This window comes from Rana temporaria, chromosome 8 (assembly GCF_905171775.1).
Source record: "Rana temporaria chromosome 8, aRanTem1.1, whole genome shotgun sequence".
Taxonomy (NCBI): Eukaryota; Metazoa; Chordata; class Amphibia; order Anura; family Ranidae; genus Rana; species Rana temporaria.
This window is the reverse complement of record NC_053496.1, coordinates 49784778-49804683: the sequence shown is the minus strand read 5'-3', so window position 1 is coordinate 49804683 and position 19906 is coordinate 49784778. Positions and strand designations below refer to the sequence as shown.

The 19906-nt window shown below is 41.9% G+C and overlaps 1 protein-coding gene across 1 annotated transcript in view; it reads right to left on the bottom strand.

Moving 5' to 3' along the window:
- LOC120946920 (alpha-2-macroglobulin-like protein 1) overlaps positions 1–19906 on the bottom strand; it is a 174381-nt gene that overhangs the window by 74750 nt on the left and 79725 nt on the right. Inside the window, exons 18-24 of the mRNA XM_040361744.1 lie at positions 17269–17341; positions 12114–12339; positions 8453–8573; positions 4987–5108; positions 3160–3211; positions 517–600; positions 260–436 (exon numbers count right to left, since the gene is read on the bottom strand). Of these exons, the coding sequence (XP_040217678.1) occupies positions 260–436; positions 517–600; positions 3160–3211; positions 4987–5108; positions 8453–8573; positions 12114–12339; positions 17269–17341 (855 nt within the window). The remainder of the gene's footprint in view (positions 1–259; positions 437–516; positions 601–3159; positions 3212–4986; positions 5109–8452; positions 8574–12113; positions 12340–17268; positions 17342–19906) is intronic.

The window sequence follows — 19906 nt, the reverse complement described above, 5'->3', positions numbered from 1 at the left end:
TTCTGTCTGTGACCATCTTGAGTAAGGGCAGATGATTCATGTAATTCATGTAACCTTTACTTCCTGGAGAATATCTGACCTTAGCTCAGGCATGTAGGCAGTGGTGGCAATTTCATCAATGAAAATATTTTCATTGACAAAATTCACATGATTTTAGTCGACTAACTATATCCCAGGCCTGAGGCCATATTAAATTAAGGAATGTCCAGTGTTTTGTAGTCCTTGTTAGTAAGTTCATGTTTTGGAAAGCCCAACTTACCTTCAACTATGTGCTCCAAAAACGTATTTTTGGTTTCAGGTGTGAGTTCATTGGTACTCTGCAGATATTCAAGGGAATAGCAATATCTAGAAAGTTTGGATACACACTGCTCCCCACATCCATCTGGTAAATTAAGTATATTCTCCAAATTAACGATGATGTTGCCCATGATATCACCTGTCAAAATAGGATTGTAATAATGAGAGAAAATAAAATAAATGTCCTTACAAAATGATATTACAGTATTTGGTCCTCACCTACAACAATGATGTGGGCACGTTCAGTTCCTGGAATCAGCCTGTCTGGGATATTTAAGGTATATGATACTTTTTGGGTGGTATCTGGTATGAAATGAGAGAAAGGGAAATAGGGTGAACAAGATAAAAGAATAAAACACTAGAAGACATTTTGAAAGCAGATCGATTGATTTTCAGTTACAAACACATCTAGAAAATAACATTGATGTCTAACACTACATAAGAGCAGACAATATATGTTAAACTTCAGACAAATAGCCAATTACGGTACACAGATGAAATGCATATATAGGAGCTGTTTTATTTACTGCAGTTCACTAACACCTACAGGGTTTTTTCCTCCCCTCAACTTGTTATAGGACAATGAAAGGAAAAGCAGTGATGAGCTCATCTCTCTGTCACTTCATTCTCCTCCTATCAGCATGTTCCTTGTTAACATAGAAGCACTGCAGCACACCTGAATGGCTCCTTGTTCTGCTTCTACCTTTCCCAACACAAGCTCTGTTGCACAGGGATTTTAAGACCTTAACTTGCATTTAACAAAATACATTTAACTAACAATGTATTAATGGATATAGAGCTGTGTCACCATACCAAGAGTACATTTATGGTGTTAGATTGTCACAATCAGTCTTTTTTATATCCTTCAAAATAGAGTACAATTCGGTAAACTGGTGCAAGAGAGTTTCTACTCCCCACATAGCTTTCTATGCTGTGCTGTATACATACACATCTGTGACACAAAAAGTTTAATACTGAGTTGATGCTTACGGGAAGACTTCTATTTACAGTCAATGCCTATTTTTGGCCAATATATATAAGAAAACATAAGCAAATTAATTGGCATGCTTTGGATCCGAAAACAAAACATTGGCTCAATGTTACCATGGTACTTTAGATTACTTCAATATCATGAAGAAATATTTTATTATTAAAGCGGAGGTTCACCCTAAAAACATGTATATAACATTACATTCTGCATACTTCCAACATTTACAGTATGCTGTTTTTTTTTTTTGCTGTACATACCGTATTATTGCTATTTTCCACCTGGCTTCCGTGTACTCACTCCCGCGGGAGTAGGCGTTCCTATGCAGAGGTGCAGTGTCATGTGGGACTTCGCCCACATGATTGACGTCTTGAGAAAAACTTCCCCCCGGCGGATAAGGCACGTCACGAGTTTCCGAAAGTAGCCGAACTGCGAGTCGGCTCTATACGGCGCCTGCGCACCGACTAGGAGCTGTGTAGAGCTGACTGCGCAGGCGCCGTATAGAGCCGACTCGCAGTTCGGCTACTTTCGGAAACTCATGACGCGCCTTATCCGCAGAGGGAAAGTTTTTCTCAAGACGTCAATCATCTGGGCGAAGTCCCACATGACACTGCACCTCTGCATAGGAACGCCTACTCCCGCGGGAGTGAGTACACGGAAGCCGGGTGGAAAATAGCAATAATACGGTATGTACAGCAAAAAAAAAAAAAAACAGCATACTGTAAATGTTGGAAGTATGCAGAATGTAATGTTATATACATGTTTTTAAGGTGAACCTCCGTTTTAAAGTGGATTTCCACCCAAAAGTGGAACTTCCACTCATTTGTCTCCTCTCCCATGGGGGAAGGGTGGACAGGATACCTGTCTTTGACAGGTGTCCTGTTCTCACTTGGGGAGTCCACACCGCGGCCCATGATGTCACTGTGGCGCTCCCTCCTCCTCCCCCAGACGCATTTTACAGATCGTCACACAAGCTGGAGTGAAAACAGTAATTCTAAGGCCATTATTCATGGTTAAAGTGTTTGTAAAGTCACTAAAGTGACTCTGTTTACACAATGTAAACGATCGGTGGGTTCCAGCGGACATCGTGTCCGCCAGACCCACTGATTGGCTCCCGCCGTGTCAAATCACAGGGATAAAAAACAATGTACAGGTATGTTTTTTCGCTCAGCTTGGTCGCCCTGCTGCAGTAAATGTGCGGTGGGCGGTCCAGAAGTGGCTAACCAGATAAGGACCGCCCTATAGCAGATTTACTGCTACAAAGCATCCGTCTTGTGCGGAATTATGTGTGAATATACACGTGTATATATATACATATATATATATATATATATATACAGTATATATATATATATATATATATATATATATATATATACACAGTGTATATATATATATATATATATATCTCCTGCACGCTGTCAGTGGGCCGCTTTTGCTGTGATTACTCACAGCATTAGTCAAACTGTGGGTGCCGGGAACTGGATATCCACCGGCACTCACCGATTGTTAGACAGAGACACAGAACAAAGTTTGTAATCATGTAGCAGTTTCACTATCAATGCCTATGGAACTATAGAGATAGACAACCTTGATTCAGAAGGCGGATATCACATAGTAGATCCAATGTGTGAAAAATCATACAGTAGTCATTTGTTTTGTGGTTGGCTAGGAATAAACCAGTGACCCATGCAACAAATAGCACATAAGTAAGACATTTCTTCACAGTCTGATCATTCTGAAAATAAAAACCTGTCTCATATGTGTGTATATATATATATATATATATATATATATATATATATATATATATATATATATATATATATTTAGCCCTGTTCATACATATCCTGTGCCCACTACCTTTCCTTTACCTGCAGGATATAGAAGATGGGTCTCTGTGATTTGCGCTTCATATCCCATGGGCTGAAAATAAAAAAAAACATGATTAAATGTTGAAGTAATATGATTACTGAAGTCTAATATTGAGAAAGAAACATGTAATTTGGTCAATTGTATGTAAAAAAGGCAATTACCGCTATGACTTTTATGCACCTATTACATTCAATGAGATTATATATCAGCCTAGAGTTTAAAGGGGTTGTAAAGGTTTGTTTTTTATTTTCTAAATAGGTTCCTTTTAAGCTAGTGCATTGTTGGTTCACTTACCTTTTCCTTCGATTTCCCTTCTAAATGTTTTTTTTTTCTTTGTCTGAATTTCTCACTTCCTGTTTCTCCTCAGTAAACTTGCCACCATCATCCATGGGGGTTAGTCAGCCAGAACAGCTTACTGAGGAGGAACAGGAAGTGAGAAATTCAGAAAAGAAAACAAAGAAAAAAAAAAAACATTTAAAGGGGAAATCGAAAGAAAAGGTAAGTGAACCAACAATGCTCCAGCTTAAAGGAACCCATTTAGAAAATAAAAAACAAACCTTTACAACCCCTTTAATAGGAATGTGGAAAATTTGTCATTTAATTTTATTTTTTTGATGGAGTGAGAAGGGATGGTACAACTCTTGCATCTTTATCGCTGTTTGTGTCCCAGTTGTGTAGATTTTGCACCAATTCCTGTCCTACTACAGTAATACAAAAGCCTGTATTGCTAATTGTGTTCTTGTTGAAGATATTTTCCTTATTCCTATTCCAGTGACAAAACACGCAGTGAAAGGTAAAGCTTTTGTGTGGATCGCTAAATATTTAAAATGCCTTTTATGGTCCTCTTCTAAGTGTAGCGGGTCCTGTGGATTCCTTCCTGCTCGCTTCACCAATGGAAGAATGACAGGATTGGACTCGGGGAGGAAGGACCATGCCTTTTCTCCCCTGCCCAGGCCAGCATTAGGGAGCTGGAGCAGCTGTGTCAAGGAAAGGTGTGGCTGCAGCTCTGTATACTCTGGCCACCGCTCTGTGACTTCCTCCCCTTCCTTCTACCAACAGCGGGAAGATGAGAGACAAAAGAGGATAAAATATAGTAGAAAACACCTGTAGTAATTCCCAGTTGTGGTGAGCAGTCAGTGCACTGGCTTGTAGTGTCCTCCTAGCACTTGAGCAAACGTTTAGATAAAGGAAAGCCAGCAGCTCGATCTTCCACAATGAATGAATGTATTAATCCTGGTGTGGTACAAAATAATACAGGGCTTACGACTTTCAGCGTGCAGCCTTAGTCATAGCCAATGGCTATCGCACACTAGTTCTCCAAAATTGCAAGGGTACTAAATCTATCAATATCTCAGATGTAAAAATACTAGATACTAAATAATACTAGATACCTTTGAAAGTCTAATAGCTTAAATACCCTATCATGCTCATCCCTTGACAAATCTTGGAAAATATGGACTGAAAATAGATATAAGCATCATATCTCGCTGACATTGTTAATACTGTCACTACTTACTCCTAGTCTTGCATATCTTGCTTATGTGTACTATCCTGCGTTCTGACACTAAGCATGTGGTCACATTTGTGTCTTTTTCTTGTTTTGTTACTCCTTAAAAATAATAAAAATCTTTAAAAAAAAAGTGAAAGTAAAAGAAAATCCCTAATTTTGGGTTGTCTGCAGAACAGTAATAGAAGGGAAATCGTCCAAAAGGTAACCCTGGTAACAATAAGGGATGCCTTCGCTTTGGGGGACTTGTTCTGACTTCCTGTTTTATGAAAACAGTTTTGTCCTAAGTTCTACTTTAACCTTCATGTTGAGTCCTCACCTTGACCACTATGGTTTTTTCAATGGAATCTGATTTGTGATCCTTTGTTATCAGAAGATGGTCTTCCTTGCAGTCCCCTTCAATCTCCATAGATCCACTTTCTATATGAATCTTGATTTTATCTGAAAAACAAAATAGGAGGGCTTTAACATCCAACCAAATCCCTCATTATTAAATACTAAAGTGTAATTATTTTTATATTCGTGGCTATTACTTTTTAATCACATAGCATCAGTGAATTGGGGGGGTTTCAGCAACATAAGAGGCACAGCACAGTCTGGAAGCTTAATTTATTTCAAGTCAGACCCCTTTCACACTGGGGCATCTTTTAGGCGCTTTAACGTTAAAAAAAAGTGCCTGTAAAGCTCCCGAAAGAAGCCTTATCTGCAATCCCAATGTGAAAGCCTGAGTGCTTTCACAGTGAGGTGCTTCACTGGCAGGGCGTCAAAAAAAAATCCTGCAAGCAGCTTCTTTGCAGCGCCCCTTCCCATTGAGGTGCTTTTTTTTAAACGTCAAAGTGCCTGAAAAACGCCCCAGTGTGATAGAGGTCTTAGCGGAGCTTTACCAGCGTTTTTCGAGCACTGGCAGTGTGAAAGGGCTCTGAAAGCACTGGGATTGCAGATGAGGCTTCTTTCAGGCGCTTTACAGGCGCTTTTGAAAAACGCCCCAGTGTGAAAGGGGTCTAAACCATATAAAATAACTTCTTATAAAATGACATATGTATAAACAGTACATATATTTTTTTACTTACAGCCCACAGGAAAACATTTTCCTTCCCATGCGTCAGAAAGTGCTTCAAAGCATTAGGGAATATATTTTGAATGCTCTATTTTATACCCATGCTAACTGAGATTAAAGCTGGCCATACGTTACACAATTATCTTATTCAATTTCCTTTAGATTTACCTTCAATTATATAGTGCAAAGGCCTGCCTGATTGCATACAAAATTGAAAGTGTTTAGCAGGGGTCAAGTCCTGGGGAAAAAAGTGTGGGAACTCTCACCCAAGATCCAAAAAAATGATACGCTCATATGCATAATTACTAAACCGCTTGCTTAGAAAGAAGCAAGTTCTTTCTAAATCCCGCGATAACTCGCGGCAGACCTCTGCAATGTCTCCTGGGAACAATGACAAAAGTTCCCAGCAGAGACATTGCGGCATCGAGGAAGTAACGGAATACCGCACACTACCCAATGAATCCATATACAGGAAGCGGCCAGTAACAAAGGATTACTAAGGTTCGCCTGCCCCTGACAGTGACTAGAGCTGGGCATCGCCGCTTAGTGAAGGATTGGCTCGGCTGCTCTAGTCCTGCAAAGGGAACTGCGTTCCTGCTGTGAAAAAAGTGCAGGAACTCCGTTCCCACGCGTTCCCGCAGCACTTGAGCCCTGGTTTAGGCTTGACCTCATATAATATGGTTTTGGAAAAAAAATCTAAAGGAAAATTGTACAAGATTCTGTAATGTATGGCCAGCCTTAGGTATTATTTCATGGTGGCCACATATCTGTTGTTTAACAGTAGCAGACTTGCAGATTCAGTTAATTGCAAACCAAAAGACAAAAAAGTTTATTCTGTTACTGAGTTTGGGATAAGAATAGTGGGCGGAGCTATGCACACCTTTTCTGTTGGTGAACTTTTTATCCAGAACTCCGGTATATACAGGATAATCATTGGCTTTCTAAATTCCACACCATACAAGCCATTCAGGTTGATTTACCATCAAAGCAATTAGGCTGTTCACTTAGCAAAGTATTTTCACATTGCAATGTCATTTTCCCTTGGCTTAGTGCATAAAGTGAAGCTTTGATGACTTCTATCATTCATTTGTATTCAAGCAAAAAAGATGTTGCTAAATTTTTGTTTTGCACGTGATTGGGTATTCTTTGCAAAGTACATTTTTACCACATTTACTAAGCTAAGGATAAATTATCTAGACAAGTGAAGGTAATCTATTTCTTAAAGGGTAAGTTCACCTTTACCTGCTGACCAGCTGACCTGTACTGTGGCAATCCCCGGTTCTAAGCCCTGGTATACCCGTAGCAGGTGTTTCCAAGGCTTAGAAATCCCCTGAGCTGAATTCCAAAACATTGTTTTGGAGCATTCCAATTGATCAGCACGTCACATTAGCAGCGCCGACCAATCAGCAGCCGCATAGCCCGTCCTGTCAGATGTGAAGACAGAGAGAGGATTTCTAACCCCCTGGCGCAGATATAACGTGGCTTAGAGACAGAGATTGATGCGGTCCAGGTCAGCGGGATCAAGGGGGGAGAGGAGGGGGACCTGTGTAAGTTCACCTTACAGATTTTTCTGTAAAGGTGAACTTACAGGACTGATTGTCCTGTCAGATGTGAAGACAGAGAGAGGATTTCTAACCCCCTGGCTCCTGACGCGGATATACCGTGGCTTAGAGCCAGAGATTGATGCGGTCCAGGTCAGCGGGATCAAGGGGGGAGAGGAGGGGGACCTGTGTAAGTTCACCTTACAGATTTTTCTGTAAAGGTGAACTTACACTTTAAAGTGATTGTAAACCTATGTTTTTTTTGTTTTTTTAATAACAAACATATCATACTTGCCTCCACTGTGCAGTTCGTTTTGCACAGTGTGGCCCGGATCATCGTCTTCTGGGGTCCCATGACGGTGCTCGTGGCTCCTCCTCGCATTGGTAAACCCTTTGGCAGAAGCACTCTCCCTGGGGGTTACTTTGTGGGTGCGCTCCCAAGTCCAGCATTAGCGTGCATAGACACAGAATGCCGAGCTCGGCCCCACTTTGGAAAAAAAAAGAATAAATGCAAATTTTTCTTGCATATTTCTAAGGAGCCTGTAGAGTAGACCATTACACCTGTAAGCAGCAGATCACAGGTGCAATATCAGGCTCCTGCAGACTCTCAGGACAGTTTTCTGCCCGTACCTCCCTTACAGAGAGGAAGTTATTGAGAGAAGGAAGATCACCAGCGCTCTCGCATTTCATTGAGAACTACAAATCCTCGGCACAATGGCTGACTCGCAGTCTATTCATTCCCAGGAAACTGTGAATAAATAATGTGGCCGAGTGGGCAGAGGCCCACACGGCCATGCTGATTTCAAATTGTGACAGTGGGTGCAGGGAGAAGATCCCCCTGTCACCAGAGGTGCATGCTGTACATGTTACCTGTCACACCCCAATATGGGTGTAACATATAACATGTTCAGAAAGGTGGACTTAGGCTTTAGGTTTTATGCTAAAGTTGACCACATGAATTCTGAGCCTTAATATGAAGTCAGCCTTCCTTAATTTCTTTCACGAATACATATACATTAAAAGTAGTATATGTGTTAGGATCTGCCCTATCATCCAATTTTTCCTAACACAGCTTTAGTCATAAGTAGATGAAAGCTATAAATCAATGAATTACAGCATGCAGGCAGAGCTGCCAACTTCTCTTCCTGGGTAAAAGGAAAATATATTGTAATAACGTCAAACAGTACCTAGTTTTGTAGCTGTGGCATCCCAGCTGAAATGGCTAACATGACCATCACAGACACATCGGGCTTGGTCTTTGCCTTGGACTGTATGGATACCATCAACTTCAGATAGAGACACTGCCACCTGTGAGAATGAGATAGCACTTTAGAAAGAGAGAGTTGGCAAACTTATAGTATCTATGTGGAATTGTTTAATAAAAATTCTTGATTCAAATAACAGCATCAAAAAATTCTCTTCCCACTGTAGGATGTTGAAACTGAAGCCGGCTATAGATGGCTCAAATCTCAGCCAGGTCAGCAGGGACTTCACCTGCGATTTGAACCTTTAATGGGCAGGCTAATTGTACCCAAGTTGATCGATCAATCAACTTGGGTACATCAGCCTGTTGGATTTTTCATGCAAATATTGCCAGCAGTTATAGCCGAGAAAACACAATAGCTTTAATGAAAGGGATACCCCTATCAGCACTGACTGTGCTGATGGGGAAAGAAAATTGCACTTTCTTTGGCCAGCTTGCGTTTCAAATTATGTTGACTACACACCACTGAGTTGTCACAGGAGCAGTAAGTGACAGAAAATCTTTCAATTAGCAAACTTGTCCTGGTGACAACTCTCTAAGAGGGCATATCCCCCTCACTTTGCAGAGATCTCCTCTTGCTTTCAGCTCTTGCTACACTGGGACAGGTGGTGAGGGGAAATCTCTTTTATAAGCATAAGGAGGAAAAGAAAAAAGAAAAGGAGTCTTGACTATCCTCTACTCTATACAAATTTAAAAGCAAAAAAAGTTTTGTCTTTACGTACACTTATTTGTTCATTTTATGTCTTTTGAAGCTCTGGCCTTTAGCGAAAATATTGACCCCTGCAGTATAAAATACACCAGCATCATATGTGTATTTTCTCATTGCCTTGACTGATAATTTGGTATAGAACTGAAAGTCAAGTGAAGCTACAAAAATGTTAAAGGGCTCCATTCCCCACAGGAGCTCCCAGACCTTCGTTCTCTGTATTCTGAGACATACGTCTTCTGGCACATCTCAAAGCTTGAAGTTTGAATAAAAACTATGATTAAACTGTGAGTTTGGATACATGAAGCACTTTTACATTACTAATGTTGTACTTGTGCAAAGTGCTACTCAAAATTCAAAGCAGCCATCAACAACAAAGCAAATGTTACATAGTCTGTGAGCTTAAAAACCTGCGTGTGTGCTTTTATGTTAATAGTACATTGTATACCCCTGTATGTTGTGGTCGTTTAGGTGCCCATCTAATAGTTTTTTTAAATTATCGATGCTCCTCACTGAAACCACTGCTTGTGGAAGAGAATTCCACAGCATCCTCTATGCAGTTTAAGGTTAAACCTCTTCTCTTCTAATTTTAGTGAATGGCAGCGTGTCTTTTTAGATTCCCTTGCGCGGAAAAGTTCTCTCTATTGTGGGGTCACCAGTATGGTATTTATACATTGAAATCATATCCCCTCTCAAGTGTCTTTTCTCCAGAGAGAATAAGTTCAGTGTTTGCAGTCTTTCCCCATAGCTAAGATCCTCTAGTCCAGGGATTTGCAATTAGTGGACCTCCAGCTGTTGCAAAACTACAAGTCCCATCATGCTCTGCCTCTGGGCGTCATGCTTGTGGCTGCAAGAGTCTTGCTATGCCTCATGGGACTTGTAGTTCATCAACAGCTGGAGGTCCGCTAATTGCATATCCCTGCTCTAGTCCCTTAATTAGCTGTGTTGCCCTTCTCTGGACTCTCTCCAGTTTCAGCACATCCCTCCTGAGGACTGTTGCCCAGAACTGGATAACATACTTCAGGTGCAGCCGGACCAGAGTCTTGTAGAGTGGGCGAATTATCGTTTTATCTCTGAAGTTAATCCCCTTTTTAACCACTTTAGCCCCGGGCCTGTTTTTCAGAGTCGGTGTTTACGAGACAAAACCATTTTTTTTTGCTAGAAAATTACTTAAAACCCCCAAACATTATATATATTTTTTTTCTAACACCCTAGAGAATAAAATGGAAGTCATTGCAATACTTTTTGTCACACCGTATTTGCGCAGCGGTCTTACAAGCGCACTTTTTTTTGAAAAAAATCACTTTTTTAAATGAACAAATAAGACAACAATAAATTTGGCCCAATTTTTTTATATATTGTGAAAGATAATGTTACGCCGAGTAAAATGATACCCAACATGTCACGCTTAAAAATTTCGCCCGCTCGTGGCATGGCGTCAAACTTTTACCCTTAAAAATCTTGATAGGCGACGTTTAAAAAATTCTACAGGTTGCATTTTTTGAGTTACAGAGTAGGCCTAGGGCTAAAATTAATGCTCTCGCTCTAACGATCGCGGCGATACCTCACTTGTGTGGTTTGAATACCGTTTTCATATGTCGGCGCTACTCGCGTATACGTTCGCTTCTACGCGCGAGCTCGTCGGGACGGGGCGCTTTAAAACATTTTTTTTTTGCTTTTCGCATTTATTTTTATTTATTTTACAATTTTTAACACTGAAAAAAAAAAAAAAAAAAATTATCACTTTTATTCCTATTACAAGGAATGTAAACATCCCTTGTAATAGAAAAAAGCATGACAGGTCCTCTTAAATATGAGATCTGGGGTCAAAAAGACCTCAGATCTCATATTTAGGCTTAAATGCAAAAAAAAAAAAAAAAATTTGGAAATGTCATTTTTTCAAATGACAAAAAAAAAAATGTTTCTTTAAGACGCTGGGCGGGACTGACGTTTTGACGTCACTTCCGCCCAGCGGAGCTATGGGGACGGGCGAAGGAGATTTTTCCTTCAGTCTCGTCCCCGCTCACCATCCGGATGGTCGCGATCTCCTCCGCCGCTACCGACGGCTCCGGTAAGCGGCGGAGGGCGCGGAACAGCGGCGGGAGGGGGGGGGGCCCCTCTCCCGCCACCGATAACGGCGATCTCGCGGCGGATTCGCCGCGGAGACCGCCATTATCGTTAACACGGCCGCCCACAGAAGAGATGAATATCTCGATTGTGGCAGCAGCTGCTACCGTTACCGAGATATTCATCTCTAAAGTGATGACGTATAACGACGGTGGGCGGTCGGCAAGTAGTTAATGCATGCCAATATTCTGTTGGCTTTGCTTGCAGCAGCTTGGCATTGCATGTCATTGCTAAGCCTGTCATCTACTAGGACCCCCAGGTCCTTTTCCATCCTAGATTCCACCTGAGGTTCTCCCACTAGCGAGTAAATTGTATTAATATTTTTGGCATCCAAATGCATTATTTTACATTTTTCAATGTTAAACCTCATTTGCCATGTAGTTAATTAATTTGTTTAGATCTTCTTGCAAGGTTTTCACATTCTGCATAGAAGTTATTGCCCTGCTTAGCTTAGCATTGTCCACAAATACTGAGATTAAGCCGTTTATCCCATCCTCCAGATCGTTTATGAACAAATTAAATAGGATTGGTCCCAGGACAGAACCCTGGGGACCCCACTTTCCACGCCATTTATCACCACCCTCTGGACTCGCCCCGTAGCCAGTTTTTAATCCATGTACTCACCCTTTGATCTATGCCATGGAACATCTTTTCTAAGCTGCTAAAATAATATTTTTGATTGGTTGCTATGGGTAACTGCAAGATACTACTTATTATAGTATATTATTAGATCATGGCTGATTGGTCTTACCAAAATACATTTCTTCTCATAGCTGAAGATTTGGGCATCAATTTTAAATTTCTCTCCTTGTACCACAGAGTAAGGTATAATTAGGTCAATGTGATAATCCTGGAAGGTGACAAGCCCAACATTTCGGATCTCCCCAATACCAGATTTTCCCAGACACACGGCGTCTGTCTCCCATTTGGTGATACTGTCTGGTGTCTTCAGGTTTAGCACAGTGTGGCCTTCTGGACTGTGAGGGGAAAAAAGGGTCTGATGAAGCCAAACTGCTTAACACACAATTGAATCAATTTTATATGGAACAGTTTTATCTTCTAATAAACGACTAAAGTGGCATAAATACTTGTATGATCCACCGACACCTGCAGTTCTACAAAGAGGGATACATCTTTCAGAATCTGCACATTTTCAGTCTTCTTTCTGCAAGTTGAGATATTAATGAACATATGATGGCCACATTAGTGATGGATTTCCATCCATGGAGCCTGTAGGCACAACACTTTTGGTACCGAAAGTTAAACCTATCTGCAAGAATCTCTTCTGTTTCAAAGAACTTTTTGTTTGTTGAATCCTTTCACTGCCAGAGAAATTTTTGCTTTTTTTTAACACATGTTTAAAGTGGAGATCCACCCATATAAAACTCAGCAGCTACAAAAAGTGTAGCTGCTGACTTTTATTATTCGGACACTGAAATGTCCCAGGTGCCCGCGAGCGTACGAAAGCCCCGCTCATCTCCCCCTCCTCTCTGTGGTGTCGGTATTGTGACTGTGGGCACCCGGCTGTGGCTTCACAGCCGGGAATGCACTGCGCATGCACGAGCCGCGCCCTGATTGGCCAGGCAATCATCTGGTACCTGTGACGTGTCCCAGATGATTGCAGAGAGGGAGGGGGAGAGGTGAACTTCCTTCCGGCGCCCCAGAGCCCCGGGAGGAAGTGGGACCGGAAACCTTCTAAAAAGAGGGTTTCCGCTCCCCCCCAAATGTGGCATGTCAGGGGGTGACCTACTCTTAAAGCGGAAGTTCCATTTTTGGGTGGAACTCCGCTTTAAGGCTGGATTCACACCTATGCAGTTTTGGTGCTTTTTGCATTTTGCAGATTTGCACTACAGTCCATTTACCATGGTTTCCTATGGAAAATGTTCAGTAGTGCAAATCTGCAAAATGCAAAAAGCACAAAAAAATGCATAGGTGTGAATCCAGCCTAAGACCTGATTCACACCTATGCATTTTTTGAGTTTTTTCAGTTTTGCAGAAACACACTACATTCCATTTAAAATGGATTCCTATGGGACCAGCAGATTGTGTTTTTGGTTCCATAGACTTCAATGGATCAAAAACATGCATTGTAAAACGACTTCAATAGTTAAAAAACATGTATTAACGATGGATTCACACCTATGCATTTTAAGTGCTTTTTGAATTTTGCAGATTTGCACTACAGAACGTGTTCCATGGTAAATCATGTTAAATGGACTGTAGTGCAAATCTGCAAAATACAAAAAGCACTAAAAATGCATAGGTGGGAATGGGTCCTAAGGCCTGGTTCACACCTATGCATTTTTTAGCGTGTTTTTAGTTTTGCAGAAACACACTACAGTCCATTTAACATGGTTTCCTATGGGACCAGCAGGTTGTGTTTTTGGTTTCATAGATTTCAATGGATCAAAAACATGCAATGTAAAACCACTTCAATGGATCAAAAACATGTATTAAGGCCTGATTCACACCAATGCATTTTTTGTGCTTTTTGCATTTTGCACTACAGAATGTGTTCCATAGAAAACCATGCTAAATGGACTGTACTGCAAATGTGCAAAATGCAAAAAGCACTAAAAATGCATACTGTAGATGTGAATCCAGTCTAAAAAATGAAAAATGCACCCGGAATATGCAAATTGCAACCGGCATAGGTGTGCACATATTTTTGCAGAACAATTGTGCATTTATTTATTTTACCTTCAGGAGCCTGGAAAGCACAGCATCCTCGATCAGCAGATCACAAGTGCAATATCAGGCTTCTGTGGACAAGCATTGCAGTTTTCAGCCCGTACCTCCATAAAGGTTGTCAGTTTGAAAACTACAGGGATTGTGAATAAACTACAGTGCCATCACCCTCAGAACTACAAGCCATGTGCCAGTACTTGTAGTTATTAAATTCACAGGAAACTGTGAATGAATGACGCGGATGTGTGGGTGAAGCTCCGAACAACCAAGCTCTCTTCAAAAAATGACAGCGGGAGCTTCAGAGGTGATGCAATGTAAATCCCTATGCCTGTTAAATCTACCCAGGTAGAGGGGAGGGAGACCAGCGAAGTCAATTTGCTGATCTCCACTTCCATTGACTAACCTGGAAGCAATGTATAAAAAATATGACCAAGGCTCTCGCCGAAATGCATCCATTTTTTATTTTATTAGCACTTTTATGTAGTCAATAAAATTTCCAGCTCCATCTATTCGTGATCTACACTCCATTACATGCATTAGAGGACAGGTGAGACATCAGAGGGCTTTTAGACTCTTGATTTCTTATTAAAGAGTACCTGTCACTAAAAATACATCACATAGGGGAGTTTTTGTGCTCTGTAATTAAAAAAGTATAGTACAAAAAAATTTTGGGCGATACACATTACATATCGTCACACACGCCACAGTGAGAGCTATAATTCTAGGCCCATTATTCATAGTTAAAGTGATTGTAAAAGTTTGTTTAACCACTTGAGATCCGCGCTATAGACGAAATACGTCCGCAGCGCGGCTCTCAAGTGCCAAGTGGCCGTTTAAACACGGCCTTTTATGTGCATTACCCGCGCGCGCCACTGGGTGGCGCGCGGCGGGTAAAAACTGTCCCGACGCATCGCCGAAGACCCGATGCGTGTACCGGGCGGCCGCGATGTCCGCCGGGTACACGCGATCGTCGGGAACACAGCAGGGACGTGGAGCTCTGTGTGTAAACACAGAGCTCCACGTCCTGTCAGAGGAGAGGAGACCGATCTGTGTCTCTTGTACATAGAGACACAGCATCGGTCACCTCCCCCAGTCACCCCCCTCCCCCCACACAGTTATAACACACCCAGGCTACACAGTTAACCCCTTCCTCACCCCCTAGTGTTAACCCCTTCACTGCCAGTCACATTTATACAGTAATTCGTGCATTTTTATAGCACTGATCGCTGTATAAATGTGAATGGCGCCAAATTTGTGTCAAAAGTGTCCGATACGTCCGCCGCAATATCCCAGTCCCAATAAAAATCGCAGATCGCCGCCATTACTAGTAAAAAAAAATAATAAAAAAAATCATAATTCTGTTCCCCATTTTGTAGGCGCTATAACTTTTGCGCAAACCAGTCGCTTATTGCGATTTTTTTTTTTTTTTTACAAAAATACGTCGAAAAATACGTATCGGCCTTAACTGAGAAAAAAAATAGTTTTTTAAAAAAAAAATTGGGATATTTATTATAGCAACAAGTAAAAAAAAAATTTTTTTTTTTTAAATTGTTGCTCTTTTTTTGTTTATAGCGCAAAAAATAAAAACCGCAGAGGTGATCAAATACCACCAAAAGAAAGCTCTATTTGTGGGGAAAAAAGGACGCCAATTTTGTTTGGGAGCCACGTCGCACGACCGCGCAATTGTCAGTTAAAGCGATGCAGTGCCCGACGCTGAGATTTCGCCTGGGAACGAAGGGGGTTTATGTGCCCAGTAAGCAAGTGGTTAAAAAAATAAAAAATAAAACACAAACATGTTATACTTCCCTCCCTGTGCAATCCTCCTCTTCTAGGGTTCCTGGGCAGCCCTCCTAGTTTCACCTCCTCATCGAGTGCCCCACGGAGAGCCGCTCGGGCACTCTCCTGAGTCCATTAACACAGACAGCAGGACTCGGCCCCCGTCCGGGCTCCCGTGTCACTGGATTTGATTGACAGCAGCTGCTATCAATCTATCCAATGAGGACCCGAGAAAGCGGCTGGAGCTGCTGGGCTCATGCTCATTACTGGAACGATTGGGATTTTTGTGCCCTAACTTTACATTAGTGTATTTTTTCTATGAATGTTTGCGCTTCATAAACCGTTGTGCTGAACTTGTATGACATAAAAGATTGGAACTACCTCTTTACTTACCTGCTTTCATAAAATATATAGGGCTAGATTCAGGTAGGGAGCGCGTATTTGTGTGCGGGCGTAGCGTATCCTATTTACGCTACGCCTCCGCAACTTTGACAGGCAAGTGCAGTATTCACAAAGCACTTGCTCCGTAAGTTGCGGCGGCGTAGCGTAAATTGGCCGGCGTAAGCCCGCCTAATTCAAAGAGGTGGGCGTGTTTTATTTAAATGAATTGTGACCCCACGTAAATGACGCTTTTTACGAACGGCGCATGCGTATCCCGGTGCGCATGCTCCAAATTAATCCGCAAAAAGTCAATGCTTTCGACGTGAACGTAAATTACGCACAGCCCTATTCGCGAACAACTTATGCAAACGGCGTAATCGACGGAAAATTCGACGTTGGCCCGACGTCCATACTTAACATTGGCTGCGCCTCATATAACAGGGGTAACTTTACGCCGGAAAAAGCCTTACGTAAACGGCGTACCTGTACTGCGACGGCCGGGCGTACGTTCGTGAATAGGCGTATCTAGCTGATTTACATATTCTAGGCGTAAATCAGCGTACACGCCCCTAGCGGCCAGCGTAAATATGCAGTTAAGATACGACGGCGTAGGAGACTTACGCCGGTCGTATCTTAGCAACATTTAAGCGTATCTCAGTTTGAGCATACGCTTAAAGTTGCGACGGCGCGGATTCGGACTTACGATGGCATATCTACTGATACGCAGTCGTAAGTCTTTCTAAATCCGTGGCCATAATGCGTTGGGGGATGTAATATTCAGACCTAAAATGATTTTTAAAACATTTACACAAAAAAATGCAAAACCGCCTATGGCAGTGAAGCAACTCCTAAAAAAATTCAAATACAAATAACATTTTATGAAACAAACTAAACCAAAACTACCCTAAATACACCCTCCCTTCCTAAAAATTAAATTAAAAAAATAAGAATGTTTTCCTTTAAGCAAATTTCACCCAAGCAGCTTATTGAGGGAGATGTCACTTTGGTGACAACTTGCAGAAATCACTTTGCTCATCCCTACTGAGCAATAATTTACTTACCCAATCAACACTAATTCAAACAGCCAGGTATCTGGGAAGTTACTTCTGGGGGAACGCTCCTCGACCTCTTGTTCTTTGGATTTAAGATAAAAAATGGAGTTATAAAGAAATAGTGATATGGTAAAAGAAGCTGCTATGGAATGAAATAGAATTTGTCATAGAAGGCGTACACATTTGGATTGATTAACTAAAGACAAATAGGCCATTAACTTTTCAAAGGAATTTTCTCTTAGTTTAGTAAATGAGGTGGAGCTATACTGAAATGTATTATTCAATGTGCAAGCAAAAGTACTTTTTTTTTCTTGCATGTGATTGGGTATTCTTTACAAAGTAAATGTTTTGGAAAATTCTCTTGCAGTAAAAATGTGATGTTTGTACTCATCATAAAATCTTTTTCTTCTGAGTACATTGAAGGACACAACCAGCTTACTAGAATGACCATAGGGTATTGCACCACCTAGGACAGGTGGCTCCTGCTTGTGCCCAAATCTTCAGTTAGTAACCACTGCAGTATAGAGCCATATAATACCAAGTGAGAAGTCAGTAAACAGGGTGGGTGCTGTGTCCTTCAATGAACCCAGACAAAAAGATTTTATGGTAAAAACAACAATCAAATTTTCTTTTACATTCAAACATGGGAAGCAGAGGCAGAATGATGAAAATGTGTAGATACTCCCGCACGAATCAACCAATAAATACTGTATATATATATATTTATATCACTGTAAATCCTTGGCTGCTGCTGCCAATATAAACTTGTGTTCCCACACATTGAAAAATAATTAAATTAAAATGATATGGCACTGCCTGTGATCTAAAAAACAAATAAAATATTATTGTTATTTTTTTGTGTTCACAACTCCAGTGCAGTAAGTGTTTCATGCAGTGAAATTTAAAACAGATAATGATATAAGCTACTAGGGGTCGTTCCCCCTTTTTCTTTATTGTGCCCCTTTGAAAGTCTAAGGGACATTTACTTTTTATTTACAGGATCATGCTGTGCCTTTAAGCACATCGTGACATGGCTGGGTATGGAGCAGAAGGACCAATGTGTCCTATGGAGAGAGAGCAGCATGACTGGTCGCAGCTGTAATCCCGCCGAAAGCAACGGATATTGCTCCAGTCCACATTTGGAACAGTGAGAAAAAAGTCAGACTAGTCAAAAAGGGGTGTTTTTTATATTTGTTTTGGATATCAACGTCTAAGATCCTCTTCCTTTAAAGCATGTTATACAGCACAGTGCGTGTGCTGTGTAATTTTGCTCCTTGTATCACCAGAAATACCTGGCTGATCCTGCCTGGCTATGCCCTCTCCTTTGTAAACTGACCACGGTTTATCATGGCTGCTGAGCCCTGACACCATGGTCAGTTTATGCGCCTTCATCATCCGCTGTGTCTCCTGACTCTCCTCTGTGCTCTCCTCCATCCTCTCTTCCCTGCCTGTCAGCTCCGTGTATGTGCCCACCCCCGCCCCTCCTGCTGTGCAAATTAGGGTTAAATTTACATTATCCTCTCGGTTGATTCATGTAATGTGACTGTGCTTTATATAGAAAAAAGGATTTTTGTACTCACCGTAAAATCCATTTCTCTGAGTTCATAGACGGACACAGCCTTCATTGACCTTAGGGTTATGCTTCTTCCTACCAGGAGATCTCCTGGTAGGAAGAAGCATAACCCTAAGGTCAATGAAGGCTGTGTCCGTCTATGAAAGAAAGAGAAATTAAGCCTTCTACCTGTCTCAGAGCGCCGATCGGCGCTCACATGACCCGCTGCCTCTTTCTGCAGATGGGGGAAAGAAGTGGTAAGCTGCAGATGGGGGAAATAAGTGGTATGCTGAGGATGGTGGGAAAGTAGTGGTAAGCTGCAGATGGGGGAAAGAAGCAGTAAGCTGCAAAGGGGGGAAAGAAGTGGTAAGCTGCGGATGGGGGAAAGAAGTGGTAAGCTGTGAAGGGCGGGGGATATGGTAAGCTGCGGATGGGGGAAAGAAGTGGTATACTGCGGATGGAGAAAAGAAGTGGTATGCAGTGAAGGGGGGAATGTAATTGTAAGCTGTGATCAGGGAGAGGAGTGGTAAGCTGTTAAGGGGGGGGGGGGAGTGGTAAGCTGCGGATGGAGGAAAGAAGTGGTAAACTGTGAAGGGGGGGAAAGAATTGGTAAACTGCGGACGGGGGAAAGAAGTGGTATGCTGCGGTATGGGGGAAAGAAGTGGAAAGCTGTGGATGGAGGGAAGAAGTGGTAAGCTGCGGATGAGGGAAAGAAGTGGTAAGCTGTGGAGCAGGAAAGAATTGGTGTGCTGTGGATGGGAGAAAGAAGTGGTGTGCTGTGGATGGGAGAAAGAAGTGGTGTGCTTTTGACAGGGGAAAGAAGTGGTGTGCTGCGGATGGGGGAAAGAAGTGGTGTGCTGTGGACAAAGGGAAAGAAGTGGTAAGCTGTGGATGGTAGAAGGAAGTGGTAAGCTGCAGATGGGGAAAGAAGTGGTAAGCTGCAGATGGGGGAAAGAAGTGGTAAGCTGCAGATGGGGGTGGCCGCAGGGGCATTGTTAGGGGTGGGCTGGGGAGGCTGGATCCCCGAATTGGTCCATGAAAAGCCCAGAGTCTCGGCGATGAAGCACTTAACTATTAGCCCTGAGTGCCGCCAAG